The 15853-nt window shown below is 39.0% G+C and overlaps 1 protein-coding gene across 1 annotated transcript; it reads right to left on the bottom strand.

The window, feature by feature from the left end:
* Positions 1-3265: 3265 nt before the first annotated feature.
* TRMT6 (tRNA methyltransferase 6 non-catalytic subunit) lies at positions 3266-15569 on the bottom strand. Its single transcript, XM_084285336.1, has 11 exons — positions 15456-15569; positions 14794-14921; positions 14268-14377; positions 12062-12153; positions 11894-11977; positions 10615-10739; positions 9101-9465; positions 8802-8887; positions 6034-6136; positions 5864-5950; positions 3266-5059 (listed from the first exon to the last, which is right to left on the bottom strand). The coding sequence occupies exons 1-11, from the start codon at positions 15548-15550 to the stop codon at positions 4886-4888; spliced, it is 1449 nt and encodes a 482-aa protein (XP_084141462.1). The 5' UTR covers positions 15551-15569; the 3' UTR covers positions 3266-4885.
* Between the last annotated feature and the right edge of the window lie 284 nt (positions 15570-15853).

The following is a 15853-nucleotide window of genomic DNA, read 5'->3' as shown; positions in this document are numbered from 1 at the left end:
CTTGGAGCAAACTTTCTCCTTGCTTATTTGAATGATTGGGTTATTTCAAAGTAAGCTGTATCAGATGAGTGGTTTGTGCACAATATGTTGACTCGTTCACCATTATTTTTTTTAAAGTTGCAAGGAGCCTGTCTGTGCCTTTTACCTGCCACTTAGGAGGAGCATAAAAGGTAAGAAAGATATTAATGGTTAATTTGCTTTAGTAACTCAGAAATGCGCTGTGAATTACTTAGTTCTGGAAATTAATCATTAAAGAAGCAAGGAGGTTGCAACACCAAATAGCTGATTGTTAATTTGGAAAGTACATGGTGCTCTGGAATCCTTGCATTATGTAGTCAACTGTTTTTTGCCATTCATTCAGATGAAGTAGTTCCATAAATTTAATCGCCCAGTGAATGTGCTTTGCTGCCATTCTTTTTGTCTAGTGCAGACAAAAGCAGGTAGTGGTGACAATGTTGCCGAGCCTCTGTGCTACATTAGAGCAGTGCTAATTTTGCAAAAAGCAAGTTTCTCAGCAGCTAGTGAGCTGAGGGCAGGATGGGTTCTGTGTAATAAACAGTACGATGCCTTATGGAGAATAATAAGCGGCCTGTGGAAGGAACCAGTTGGTAATCTTGTGACATTATGAAGCAGTAAAAAGAAACAATCCCATGATTAGTTTCAATTACTCCAAATATCTGGGGTTCAATTTAATTCAACTTCTCCAAATGTGTTTTTTTTTTCTGCAGTCTTTCTGCTGTGACAGTGTCTTTGTATCAGCTGCTTGTGTAGCACCAACACAGGAGGTGCTATACCAAGAATTCAGCTGAGCCACATTATGTGCGGCATCTCTCATCCCAGCTTAACACATTTAATCCACCTGTTCATTAAAACACAAATATACTCTCAATTTAACTGTAAGGCAGTATGAAGTGAAAATATTCAGTGAGATGCTGATCCATGAGCTGTCAGAGCATGTATAATGCCTAGGGATTTTGGTGAGAGCACTCCAGTGTTTCATTGTGTTTGGTTGAAGTATACAAAGACCAAACCCTGGCTCACAGAAGTGGACAGAATTTTGACTTCAGTAGGACTGTGATTTCACTGGGCTTATCTAGCAACAGTAAGGAAGGTTAGAACGTGCCCCAGCTGCAGGAATACTTGCTTGTTTTCAAAGTCCGAGATTCGCTTGAAAAATTTATAATACCATACAATAATTATTCCAACATGGTAGGTTTTTTTTGAGGTGGTGCAAGAGAAGGCATGTCTGGGAGTATCTGAATAACCAGAAGCAAATAGCTTTAGTTGTAGCATGGAAAGCTTTCTAAAATTGTTCAAGTATGTAATCCTAACAACGATTATTTTTTTTAAAGGCTCATCTTATGGAAATACGCATTCATGAATCAGCAATGTTTTGCTTAAAAACCTATGCCCTGAAAGAGGCTGTGTTAAGCCCAGGTATTGTTCAATGGATTCCAAGAGCTTTGTGCCAGCCCTTTTAGCTGTCATCTTTCTCTGTTCTGCTCCCGTTCCTCTGTGGGGCTGACACCACAAGCACCGAGAGCCAAGTAGCTCTTCTGGCTGCTTGCGCCTGTTCCATTTTTAGCTCCACATTTGCATTGCCTCCTCAGGACTCTGATGAGTGACACTAGATCATTTTTTTTAAGCAGGACTCCAATACCATTTACATTAATTTGCATTTTTGAAAGGAATACTGTACGCTGTTGGCTTTGAAGCTCAATGGTACAGCTTTAAACAAGTAGTGGTATATAAGGTGCGTAATTTTGTTCCAAATCAAATGAAGCCGAACTAAGTGGTTTTGGCTTCTGAAAATAATGTCTTCTGGCTCCTGGCGCATGGACCCTTTGGAAATCTGAATTGAATCTGGTGAATCTGGTTGTGTAGTTCTAGTAAAGCACAGCGATGGAAAGCTTGGTAGCTACTTCTTTTCATTTGCTTACATTTTCAGTAAATTCATTAGGAGAAAGCAGTTGTATGTTTTGTTCTGTGAGTAAAGATGGAGATAAAAACAGCTCCCAAATCTTGCACAGCAATACCTTTACCAAACCAGGTTCTTGCCCTGCCAAACATCCTTAGTGTGTTATAGAAGCTTTGGCTTGAGAATTTCAGTTGTGATTTTATTACGATTATTATTTTTTTGAGGCCAGACACTGTCAACTATTAGAGGAAGGCTGAGGGTCCTCTGAGGTGTAAACAACACCTGGATCTCCTTTATCATCATCACTGTGCAGAGTTCAAGCTTTGGTGAGTACTTCAGGAGCCAGAAATGCAGGCAGGTAAACAGAATACCCTCATTTCCAGAGACTACAGCTGCATTTTTCTTGTGGAAGTGGCCCATTTTTAAGCTGTAGGCAAGTTCGTGGTGGTTTTTGTGTATTTAAAAAACAACAACCACCTAGTTGAGCTAAGGGGAATGTAACCACAACTGAGTACATGCACCACAGCAGCAACACACCATGCCACCTCACTGATGGCTGTTTGTACAGCAAATAAGCCTAAGAATAACAGAGGTCAGCCTTGGCAGACTGTCCAAACCCCAGTCTCTATCTTGCTAAGCGGATAGCTGCTGGAGAACTCTGTGGTTTGCCTTCAGGAAGCCCTCTTTGGTTTAATAGCCACTGCCTCAATCTATTCTTTATCTACACATCAGCCACAATCCTTACCTGTTCTTTATCTACACAGCGTTGACTAACCTTAAAGTGTAGTGGTTTGTTATTTTCTATACCTCTGGAGATGAAAGCTTTTCAATGTTCTGCCTCAAGTCTCTAGCAACTACGATGTTCCTGAGCTGTGCTGTGTGGAGACTTATCTATAGGTATGCAAGCTTTACCTTCCTTCCTGTACATTGTCTTTTCTCTTAGAAATGTTCTTCATTACATTATTTATTTTCAATAGTTTTTAGGATGGCATTGTAACTTACTGGGACTTATTAGATCAAGATTTGCTCTTCCCCATGGCATATATGGGGCCATGTTTAATCAATTTGAAGCTTCAGTAATATGAAATGTTTTACATGAGTTGTTTGACACTTCCTTTCTTAGTATTTTTCATTACTGCAAGCATTATGACATTTAAAAAACGTGGGACAGCATTCAATATTTAAAGAGTGCTGCTGTTAACATCAAATGCAGTCAGCTGGGCTTTGATCTAAAGTATTGTAACACCTGAAAAAAAATACTGTTTGCTTTTCAAAACTTTTTTTATTATACAAATAAAACATCCAACAGAACTTTCCTCAGCTTATTATTTTTATCACGTTATACATGATAACAAGTATTTAAAACATACGTTGGTTGCTTAACCTTTTTACTGTCTAAGTACTGTGGTTCTATAAATATGACATCTGAGTACCGACCAGCTCCATGGAAGTGGCAGAAAAGTACCTAGGTCTGCCTTACAGGTAAGAGAACTGTACCAAAAGATGATTTTATTTTTTTTTTTATTTTTTTTTTTTACTATTTACCTCCTGGTTTATGCTGATTTCATATTTTTCTTGCCTTTGACTGGCTTTCAGGCTTCTAGGCACTGCTCTATGCTAGGTTGTCTCAGAATTTCTTCACATAATGGCTGTTTTGCATTGAAAGTCCGTTTACCTTCAGTATGCACATGCAGAAGTAATTACACAAATTTCCATTACACAAAGTAATGGAAAACTGCTCCCACACCTTTCCACTAATCTATTAATTCTTGAAAGAAGTTGAGAAATTCAGCATTTTTTAAAAAACTCCACTAGTAAAAGCCATGCATGAGATTTCTATTCCTTATGCATGATTTACAATATTTAAATTGTAGTGAAAGGTAAGAGGGGCAAAACACAGGTTTCAGATCTATTTCTGCACATCAGTGCCCTAAAAGAGCATTATTCTTATTAATATGTAGAATATCATAGCTTCATGAAGTCTAAGCACTTCAACTCAAAGCTCCAGATTTTGATCGAGGAATAAGGTTCAAGACAGGAAGCCCAGTCCTGCTGGCTCCCACCTAGGGGTTTAACAGAATGCAACCTGCAAGGGTATTCTTCTCCTAAAGCCTCCACCTGATTTCCTAAAGGAGGGGAAATTAAGAAAAAGAAATCTCATTAGGAAATACATCCTGTAGTTTAATTAAATGTTAAATGCAAAGTTAAAAAAATAAAAAAGCTACACATCATGGAAGAACAGAATGGTAAAATAAATATACATAGAGCAGTTTTCAAAACTGTCGTATCTTAAAAACATAACTCCTCTCAGGAAAATGACAGACAATACTAACAGAGACACTGTTTAAATATTTGGTATTTAATTTATGAACATACACTTTCTCCCATATTTATTTCAGGACACATGGAGTCATGCTGTAAAGTTCTGGTATTCTCTTTCTATTTTTCCTTTGGAAAGAAAAACGTATGATTTTTGCCATTTATTCCACTTTCTTAGACTACTGAACATTGCAGGTTTCAGTATCCAAAGAACGAGGAGATCACTATGTAGAACATTTACCCTGGTGCTGTTCTGGGAAAATGGAAGCTAAATTATTTAGGGCTGATTCGGACAAAACGTTTTTAATCACATCCACTTTTGGCTACAAACAAAAAGAGTGCTTTCACCGATGCTTTGTCCTATCTCCATGTCAACTTCTCATCCTGATCAGCAGAAGGTCTTTTCGAAGTTAGAGTGCTTTTGGTGTGGTGTTGGACACAGGTTTGCTTCCATGGGTTTTTCTTTTCATTCTGATCATGTAAACTGGTAAAGAGAGAGGCGATTCTCCCTACTGCACAATTCTGCTTTTTGCTGACAGATGTATGACAGGTACTGTTCCTATGCTGTCAAGAGCACAGAAAGTGTATTTGTTATTTTACTAACCATGTATCTCCTGAGATCTAAAAAACAAATCAATTCTTCAAATGTTAACACTGAAGGTCTTGAACTTTGCATCTTTTAGATGATGGCTCTTCCATCTTCAGTGCTTCTAAATGACTGGAATCAGATTTGCCCTTATCCAGCACAACAGTTATACCAGACAGAAGGTACCCTCCACCTCCGCTCATTGTCAGTTTTGGATGGCTTCGATCTGGTAAGACCTTTAAGACAGAACAAAACAAAACCAAAAATAAACATCTGTGAAGCGTCATGCTTATACGTGCACATCAAATTGTGTAATTTAAGCTTACAGTATTAGATGAAGGGTTTTTTCCCAGCCTCTGTAACACACAGACATTTGAAAAGTGCGTTTGTTTGGAAGGGCAAAGTATCTGTATATCAGAAGCCAGTTACAGAAACACCTAGGAATACAGGCTACTGTATTGCTGACTACTTTGTCATAGTGTTTCCAGGAGAATTACAAATTCAAGGCATGAGGCACCTGAAAGTCTCATTCATGTGTTCAGATCTCACGTACTTTGCAAGATACCACAAGTGGTCTAACATACCAGCATTCGCTAATAAAGTAATTTCCAGTTCCGCCACTACAATCTTTATGTTCCTACTTTGAAGGGAACTCCACATTATAAACATCTCAATCAAAGTTTGTTGAATTGACAAGGGAGTTGTTCCTAGACCTGAAACTTCTGGTTACTCCAGTTCCAGGAACTGTGTTGTGTGAAGCCACTGACTTTGAAAGCCATCACTATTCCTACACTACAGAAATCTTTTAAGCTATCAAACCAGCTGGAAATTAATAAGCAGTTGTCATATTTTGCTACATCTCTTGTATACTACAATAGATTTACACATTAAAATTCTCCACAGCATTTTCTCACTACTCTCAGGTAAACAAATGCATGAGCTTGTACATAATTTCAGTCAATCCAAAAAAACATTTTCATTAGGTTGTTTTGCTTCCCTGAATTCATGCAGTTTTGACAGCCACTTACTGTAATCCTTACCTGGTAGTTTCGTAGCCAGGTTTCAGACAATTTTAGGTTAATAACACCGCCTCTTTCTCTCAGTTTTGTGTAACACTCTAATAAGGGCTTAAGAAAAAAGATGATAGGTTATACAGCAAAACAGTCTCAGACTTAAAGTAATAACAGTTGGAGTAACGTACTGGATTTACCTCTTTATACTGGCAGTAGACAACAAAAGGCCTTGAAGGAGCAACAAACTCCAATAAAGAAAGTAATAAAGGAGTGGGATGAAACTTGCTGGCTACAATTAAGCTGTAAGAGAAATTTCACGCACATTAGTCTTCTGCTTCGAAAACTATTCATCAAGTGACATTTTCTCCTACTTAGCTCTGAGCATCAATTACAGCTCAAATGTTGCTAATCAGCATGTTTTCATGGCTCTAACTACTCCCCAAATATAAAAACAAATCATGATTTCCTGCTTGCATAATTAAGAGGATTAAAAAGCTTGTTTTCTAAAATGTCATATTAAATACACTGCAGAAGCACTCAGTTGAGCTGTTTTGAACTTCACAATAATTCTTATAACCCCCAAAACTTGAATGCTCCTTTTTCTACTGAGACCACTGTCAAAACAGAAGTTAAGTTTTGTGATTGCGAGTTGTTCCTTAGAAAGTAACCTCAGTCATGTTTCTTTAACCTGGGTCATCTTATTAAAATGTGTTTTTTATGATGTTATTATTCAAGAGAAAATGATTCCTTAATGGGCATGACTAAACACTGTTTAAAAAGAATTTGTCCTTGCCAACTTAAAGCCTTTGTATTGTATTCTTTATCGTAGTTTTAATATCATAGCCTAACTTGTATTTATAGGTGCTTGAGATTCCGTACAGATACCCAGAATTTTAATGAAAAAAATCACTGCAAAACTAGAAAGGTTCAGGTGGTCAGGAAATCGTTAGGATTCAAGTAGTTAGTAATTTGTAATTGTGCAGAAAGAATAGCTTAATGAAACTGGAGTGTGTGTTTATATACATGTATATAAGACCTGTCAATCAACAGCTGCTCTCAGCATTGAATACACTGTCAAACTTGCCTAGGAAAAGTTGATGTTCAATTTTTTTTAAAAAACAAAGTGAGACAATTATGTTTACACTTGTTTACATTTTGACTTTCTGCTGGACAGAGCTTTTTCAGGCTACAGGTTTTCCTTAAATCCAAATTTCAAAAAATTTGTGCTCAGTAATTATCTGAGGGAACTATAAAGAAAAAAGACTCCAAACCATATTCCAGAAGGGTTAGAGTACTGCGCTGACACTGAAAGGAACTCTGCCAGACAAGAGGCAGGTAAGTGAGAGATGAGGGAGAATGTGAAAAAATCAAATTATGGTCTCATATGGCAGCACATATTGCTGTCAGCAGGTAGTCTGGCCAGTCTCAAAATTAATATAATGAGTGAGAGATGGGGGGAAGGAGGAGGTGGAGAAAGGACAGGGAAGGGTACAGAGAAGGTGTGTGGTCTAATTCTGAACACGTGGAGTGTCTGTAAACCAATTTCCACTTTCATAGTATCAGAAAAACGTAACGGTCCATCACTGCCTACTCCTTTAAAATTAAACTGAAATAACACCCATAATGAATGTCTTCCTTTTTCCCCTTCAAAGACCTACAACAGACTTCATCTGTCATCGGTGGAGTTGAACAAATAGTCTAGTACAAGGACAGCAGAGAAGAAATATAAATTTTATCAAGTGTATCTTCAGCCTTGAGTAGTAAATATTATTGAAGTCAGGGCCTCAAGAAACAATCCTAAAGCTGGTGTTCATCTTCACCTGACTACCATTCTCTTTACTCTGACAATGTGTTAATCTTTCTCCCTGCCTATGATTTTAAACAGCTTTTACCTATCCTTTTCCCCTTTCTTGCAACACAAAACAGAATCCTGGCTTCCTGGCCTGCTTTTACTCACCTGCCACCCAAGCGGTGAGTTTGAAGCACTTCTTTATTCTGTGCCAATTTCTCCTGCCTTTGCAGCACGTACCCTGTGGCTGCTGACCTAAACAAATGGTGGCCTATAAATGGCAGATGACTAAAGAAAGGTGCTCCTGACTGAGCCATCTGGGACACTGCCTGCAGGCATCCGTAAGCTTCTCTTTTCCCCCCCTCATGCTGAAGACTTCCTAGAGGAAGCACTCACTTCAAGTATGTATTTTGTTACAGTGTTCATTCTTTACAAAGGACAAAGAAGAAATATGCCAGTGATTGAAAACAAATGAGCAAGAGACAAAAGACTCATTAGGTGTCCTTGAACTCAAAATCAACAGCTGAATATACTATTCTACACTGCAGGAAGAATCAGGTAGCATCAAATATTAATTTTTGCCTTGTCAGTCCGCACAGAGATTAATTATTATGGTAAGTGCAGGGTAGAGTGGTAAAAACACAACAGAACACTGCCACCATGCAGGCAGTTTAATGGCCATGTGCAGGCATCATCAGGGTGCTGCTGCTGGCCACCTGACGCGCAGTACTTCTTGCAAATGTCCTTTACAATTGTATTTCTTTAGAGAACACAGAGTGACTTGTCTCTGCACCTCCACAGAAAACCTTAATTCTACCATCTACCCATACTAGATGACACAATAAAATACATAGAGCACTAGTTAAAACTTTTCATAATAAAAACAAAAAATACATATGCAAGCATTTACACACAACAAGTAAATGTGTATTAAAATGTACCCAAGCACAACACCGAATTGAGTTTTGAGGAAAACTCAAATCCATTAAAAGACAGAAAAAAATCTCAACCAGTAAGACCCAAACAAGACCCAAGCCACATCTCGGTTGACTGCTAGCTACTAAATACTAAGAAAAAAATAGGGTATTTTTAAAACTAAGCTTTTATTCATTTCAAAGGCAATTATTTTCTGTAGGTGTTTTCACCCAGAACACCTTTCCAACTACAAACACTTACCCATCCGCGTTCTTCTCTCTCAAGAGAGCAGCAGCTTCTATTAGCTTTTTCCTTCTCTCCCACTGTTTTCTTTGTTTTTCCCGAACCTTTGAACAATGAAACAAATATTTTGCACTTTAAAATGGTACTTGCTACATCATGGGCTGAATTTTCGTTTCGTGCACCTTAGATAGCTCAACGTAAGGCAACTTTCAAAAGTCTATTTTAACACCTCAGTAAGCTAATGTTTCAGCATGTCTGAAATCAGACAAATTATATGAACATTGTAAAACTCAAATAGCCATAGTAAACATTCTTACATTTTCTTTATTATCTTTTTCTTTGTTATCTTTAAATTCTACATCTTCAGCATTAATGTCCATTGTTTCTTGCTCTTCTGTCTGGTTGATCTCCATAGCTGTGGCAGTAATAGATTCCTCTTCTGTTTCCTGTATAGAAGCCTGCTTCTCATCAATCAATCCATTGCTTTCTTCTTCCACTAGTGCATTATCTTCAAATTCTGAAGGTAGCATCTCTGTAGAAAATGTCCCAGAGAGAAGACTGTCCACTTTGCTGAGAGGAAATTCATGAAGATTATTGAAAAAATGTTTTGGAAATCCAAAACAACTGGTGGCAGCTCTAACAGGTCCCCCTCCTGGATACATCTGAATAATGGATCCATAGCCTATGAAAGCCAAAGGATCAAAAACATCATTACTAGAGAGTCAGAACTTCTGGGATCAATGACCACACATTTAAAAACAGGTAAGCAAATTGTCTTATATTGATCTAACCATCAAATTTATACACATCTCAAGGTGGAAATGTTTATTGGAAGGACAACAGTTACTGCAAATTTAAAGGACAAGATAAGTCAAAGACTGCGCGTGTATTAAACATATTTAGAATCCTCACAGAATATGTGAGCAGTGACAAATCATTAGAGAAACTGATTTAGTTTAGAATTAAAAAGACAAGTTTTCTGTAGTATTTCTTTCTTATAACTATTGAGTGGTTTTGTTAAAAAGTAAAAGCTAATTTAAACAGTAAACATTGCAACAAGAACTTTTCAGTAGTTGTAATGTAATTACAACTTAGTTAATTTACTTCAGAAATTAATCCTATGCACAAAATTTCCTGAAATGAAAACAATTTATAGTATAACTGCCTGCGTGCTTTTCAGCCAACAGACATCTGGGTGCACAACACTACATCACACTTCCTACCTTTCCAGGCTTCTGGAATATAACTGTCACCTCTGTCTAGTATCTTTGAATGATTTAAGATGAAACTAGTTAACTGAGTTTGAGAAATAAATGCAAGTCAAACTTCTCCTAGAAGAAAATGTCATATATTGCTTTTAAAATACACGTTATGCTGGTGCTAAATGTCTAGCACAGTGAGCTAGATGAGTGACAACACTTGCAGTGCTGTGGGCTGTCTGGATTCCAGTGTTACCACTCCCCTGTTCTGCCATTCTTTCCTCTCTTCCCAAGTCCTTGAGAACAATCTGCATACAAGCTCCTTGTAGCCTTTTCTGAACATCTTTATGCTAACTCAAGACAGACACTAAAATAGATCTACATACAGCAGACTCCAAATTTCATATTTTTAAAAATAGCAAATAGTAAATGCACCTGAAATACGCAAAACACAACTCCCTCCAATGGAAATAAAATTAGGTGTTTGAATGCTGGAGACAGTCCAAGCAGATTTTGAAAACTGAGAAATGATTATATAGTAGTGCCTTTTAAAAGTATCAAGATCAAATGTATTTCTTAAGTTTCACATAAGCCCTCATTTTGTATGTTGCTAAAGCTGCTGTATGACTCACCTCCCATTCTCTCCATCACAGCGCCCAGCACAAGGCCCGCACATGTTTCCATTACAATCATTTTGTTGCCAGCACGGATGTTTCCTAAAGTCAGCATCTGGGCTAGTGTGTCGTAACGCAAATGGCTAGAAAACAACAAAAAAAAAAGCTTTAAGAAATAGCAACTCAGTTCTCTTAGAGTTAGAAAAACAGTCTTAACAGAGTTACAGCGCTGGTGGATAAGTGAAGAGCAACAGATGTCATCTACTTGCACTTGTGTAAAGCATTTGGCACAGGCTGCCTGGAGAAGCTGGGGTGCCCCATCCTTGGAGGCGTTCAAGGCCAGGCTGGATGAGGCTTTGGGTAGCCTGGCTTGGTGGGAGCTGTCCCTGCCCAGGGCAGGGCAGTATGATTTTTAAGGTCCCTTCCAACCCAACTCCATGAGTCTATGATCTTCAACTATTCTGCAGCAGTACACACTGCCTGCAATCCCAGACCAAAACCTACACTTACTGCAGAACACCTACACTGAAGAGCCTCAGTGATGGCCAAGGAACTTACAGCTATTCCTAACAGATAAATGAAGTCAAATGCAGGAGGTTGGGGAAAGAAGAAAAAAGGTTTGAGAAGTCTTGGAAAAATTGCTCTTTATTTTAGTCTGAACATTTTAGGTCAACTTTTCCTACTTAAAAAGCCATAATTCTGTCCATCTTAATGTCTGGAACAAGTTATGTAATTCAGGTAGGTAAAAAATAAATGCAAGTAGATCTTCGCCCGCTCTCCTCTAATGCTATCCACGTGTTTTTAAATTCTAGAGGTTTCTGAATGAAGAAGATTTGATTCTTTAAATGTTAAATATTAAAATCCCTGTTTTGGGTAGGGTGCTTTTTTTTTTTGACTGCTAAGCCAGAAAACAGAGACAATATGCCACTGACCAACAGGAGATAAGAGCCCTCTGAAAGTGTAAAGTGCTGCCAAAGTGGCTAATTACTCAACAGAGGTAATAAGCAAAATGGTGGTGGAAGGGAAATGGAAGAAACTAACACTGCATGCAACGTTTTTTTCTTCTTCACTACAGGAGAATATTGATTAATTTTCTCTATCACATTATTTTTCATTAATTTATAGTGTTTTCATTAACTGTTTTTCCCATTAATGAAAATAGGTGTTATTAAGTGGTCTTATATGTTAATAATAATAATTAATTAAGTGGTATTATATACTCTGGTATAATACAAATGTTTTTAAAAATATTAAAATATTTTCATCGCTTGAGAAGAGAAACAAAATGAAAACTTACTTAATTTTTCCAGGTTCCCTTGCGTAATACATTGTTGAAAGAATGCGAGTGGATGGTTTTACGATTGTAATAACTGCCTCGTATCTGTAAGAAACACGCAGTAATAGTCTTACTTTGAGTCAACAAATTAAAGTACTAAATATTTTCCAGATTTTAAAATTCACTTACTTTTTTTTCTTCTTCTTTATGTATTTATCTTGAGCAAATTCTGTTTTGTCTCGGAATGTTGTACTGTTCTCTATTAACTGCTGAACAATTTCCTTAGAAAAGACAGTTTATATTTACTACGGCTGGTATGTATTTCTTATTCATTTCACATATAGTATTGCTTTAAACAAACACAGAAAATATTTTATTGCAGTGTAGGCATGTGTATCATTAAGTTCTACTGACATTAATGGCAGGGTACAATTCTTCTAATCAACACAGAAAGGGAGGCACTGCCCTGACTACGTGCAGGAATCGAACCACACAGAACACTTAGAGACAGAAGTGTAACTACATGATGCTAGTGTAAAAGTGGCAAAAATGAAAACGCTGATCCTGAAAACAGGGCATACTGGGGGAAGGACTCTGCTGAGTGCCAGAACTAACTCTGGAGAGAGGGCAGCCTTGTATGGCCAGAAATGAAGCTCTGGCTTCCAGTTTTCCCAAAATTCTTGTCTTATTTTCCCAATCTCCTTGTTCTAATCTCCTCCCTTTGCCAATATAATTCCTGTTCCTCACGCTTTCAGGTTCCAGCTGGAGTGAGCATTAAGACCTCCAAGAGAATAAAGTAAGATAAAATCTATCATTCTTTTGTCCACATGCCTGCGATACAAGAACAAAAGCTGCACGTGGATGTTGCACCTCCCATTGCACCTTAAAAACTTGCTCCAAATAGACTGGTGCCAGTACTTCTCACTTGCTCTTTTTCAAGCCATCATCTCTTAAAGTCCTTCAGGCATTTAGGATGTATTATTAATGGTGTGGATCAGCACGTCATTCCTTCTTTGCCTTATTCTTAGAAGAGTTAAATGCAGTGTCTACTTATTTCCAGTAAAATTTAGTGAGGAAACTGGAGAATATTTCTGTAGGGCAAGCACAAGAAGCCAAAGGGAAGACGTGGCACTCTGCAATACCCCAGGAATAACTACGAGTTGATGCCTGCAGCCTCACACTGTACACCTATCCCTCAGGACCTGGGAAGAATTTGGGAATGTGATGGGCAATGAAACCCCACTAACACTGAGGCTGCTTTAATTCAAACCACCTTGCAACTCAGCCTGCATCACAAACACATGCCATTCACAAACACGAATTCAAATGTGACCAGACATTCACAGTGATAATATCACATGAAATGAATGTTCAGCTCCCGTTAATTACCAAAGCAGGCTATTTTAATAACCTTAATTAACAGTATGGCAGACGAATGGCACAGACATGCTGAGGACAAAGAGAAGAGTGATCTTTTGCCACAGATAATGAGAACTGACAGAAAATGTCCAAGCTATCAGACTGATTAGTACATTCTTATCAAAGAGAGATTGCCAAGAGCAGCACAACCACGTAAACAGAGGAAATACCATTCTAGACTCCCCGGACCCATCCATTATTAAGCAGGCAAAAGCAGAACAGCTGCTTCGAACAGCAGCAGCACACAGCAAGATGCAAAGAGATGAACTTGATGTAAGCATGAGCAATTTCTTATCTTTACTAAGAAGGGTAAACCAAAGATGAGAGAGAATTCCGACTGATAATGTGTGCAGAACAGCACTTACTGCAGGGGTTTCTTAACATGTTACAAGGCCTCACTTTTTGCCAGTTAAGTGTGGGGTAAAAACCAATGCCTTTTCTACTGGGACTGCTCTCTTGGGAATATTCTTAGCTTTTAAGGTGCAGATAAAAGACGCGCATCACTGGTAGGTAGCACCTAGAAGCACACTGTTAGCGTGCTTGTTACGCAGTGTTATTAGTTAAGGGTTCCACGATCCTTCACTACACCTTTAGCAGTTTCATTATTGTGAAATTTGAACACGTCTGCAATACAGAAATAACATTTTGAATCTTATGAAGAAACCAAATTAAAAGGTGATTACGTATATTAGGTTTCCTTAATGACTAATACTCCTTTTATGTCTGTTATGACTTGTGATACAGCACAAAGTCATTCTTGCCTCTCTATCGACAAAGTTGCCAACCTTACATGAAGTTTTCTCTGAAAACAGCCCTCGCGTTTTGTAAAAACAGATCTTTAGGGAAAACATGACTTGAGCAGAAGAACAAAGAAAAAGCACTGAAGTTTCTGCACCATTAAAAGAATAGCCTGTTCCGTAAACTAAAATATAACCATCAAGGTAGCACAGAAATGACACCAAAACCTTATTTTTACCTGTCCTTTAATACCCTTGTCCTTCAAAGCCTTTATGTCATCATGAGTCAGTTTTTGAGACTTTCCATCGTCAACTATGTTACGATTATCTGTACCTGCTTCTTTTGTGTCTAAAGGAAAAGGATATAGATTTGTAAAATCTAGCTCTAAATACTTTTAAGTCGGAGAAACAAATGATTTTAGTTTCACAGAAAGCAGACTCAGCATTAATCCCACATGCTTTGTGGTCTTGCAATGTATCGTGTAAGCAATCCATTAAATGTAATACGTAAAATACACCTCAGCATATTTATATATAGATATTCACCCAAATCAAGGTTCCAGTTTTCTCCCATATTAAAAAGTTGATTTGTTACAGGACTAGTGGAACAGCGGATCACGGCAAACCCATGCACTTGTGACACAGAATATAAGTAAGATATGTTAACAAACGATTAACAGAAAGCTTTTCCATCATCTTTGGTCTTATTGGAGAAAACATAATTAGTGCTCGTTCTTCCAAGCATCAACCAAGGCTCCGTAATACCTGTGGTAGTTTCTTCCACCTCTTGCCTTGGCTGCAGGTTTCCTCCACTCGTTACTTCAAACGTAGTCCCGTAAACGTGTCCGATGGCATTGTCCAGGTAGAACCACTGCTTCTCAAAAATAATTTTCCTGAAACGAGAAAAGAGTTGATAGCATTAAAAGCAGCATTTTGACCACGTCCAAGAGACCGCGTGACAGGACCTTAAAACCCACAACAGAATAAGGAACTTCACACGTGCTGCTTTTACCTGGGTGCTTGAGGAAACCAGGACAAGCACAAGAAGATCAATGCCAAGTGGTAATAACTATAAAATTACGTTACACTGATAATGGATGGAAAGGGAACAGAGAACTTAAACCAAGCATATTTTTCATAATTATATGTTTTCAGTTCAAGAGACACCTGAAAAGGACCGGTAAAGCCTAAGCGTATAGAACATAATTTACACAGCGTGATTTTGACGCGATGAAGCCTCAACGTGGCAAGGAATAAAATCAAAACATATAAAATCTAGGGTTATACACATATAACCTACAAACACATAAAGCTGGGTTATACACGTTAGGCAAAAAAGGGTTTTATCAGCGATATTTACTGAAATCACTTTTATTTCTCTCCTGACGGGAATTTAAGCCTCGCCCAGCCCGCCTCAGGCCCCTCACCTCCTCCGCAGCACGGCCACCGCCTTGAAGACGTCCCCGCGCTTCAGCACGGCGCACTCCCCCTCACAGATGCGCGGCCCGGGCCCCGCCGCCATCACCGCCTCCGCCTCCTCCTCCTCCCGCCCGCTGCCCGCACCGGAAGCGCCCCTCCGAGCCGCCTTCCGCCGCGCCAGAGCGCATGCGCGCCGCCGCTTGCCCTCACGGCTCCATGGCAACGCGGCGGCGAGGGGGCGGGGCCGCCGCGCGCTCCGCGGGGATTGGCGGCACGGCCGGAAGTGGCGGTTGGGCGCCAAAGCGGGCGGGTTCCTGAGGGGAGCGGAGGCGGCGGGGGGTTGCTCTGTGAGGGCTGAGGGGGACAGGCCGCGGGAGGGACCCCCCGGGGCTTAAAGTGTTCCCCA

This window comes from Netta rufina, assembly GCF_964035555.1.
Source record: "Netta rufina genome assembly, chromosome: 3".
Classification (NCBI taxonomy): domain Eukaryota; kingdom Metazoa; phylum Chordata; class Aves; order Anseriformes; family Anatidae; genus Netta; species Netta rufina.
Note: the sequence above shows the minus strand (reverse complement) of the source record. Positions and strands in the feature narration are given on the sequence as shown.

What these genes read in the sequence shown, in the direction of transcription:
- TRMT6 (XM_084285336.1), bottom strand. Translation starts at nt 15,550, where the DNA reads ATGGCGGCGGGGCCCGGGCCGCGCATCTGTGAGGGGGAGTGCGCCGTG. An exon ending in GTGGCCGTGCTGCGGAGGAG is followed by an intron (nt 14,922 to 15,455) that starts GTGAGGGGCCTG and finishes TTCTCGTTTCAG; the next exon opens with GAAAATTATTTTTGAGAAGC. An exon ending in TGTGATGGAGAGAATGGGAG is followed by an intron (nt 9,466 to 10,614) that starts GTGAGTCATACA and finishes TGGCTTTCATAG; the next exon opens with GCTATGGATCCATTATTCAG.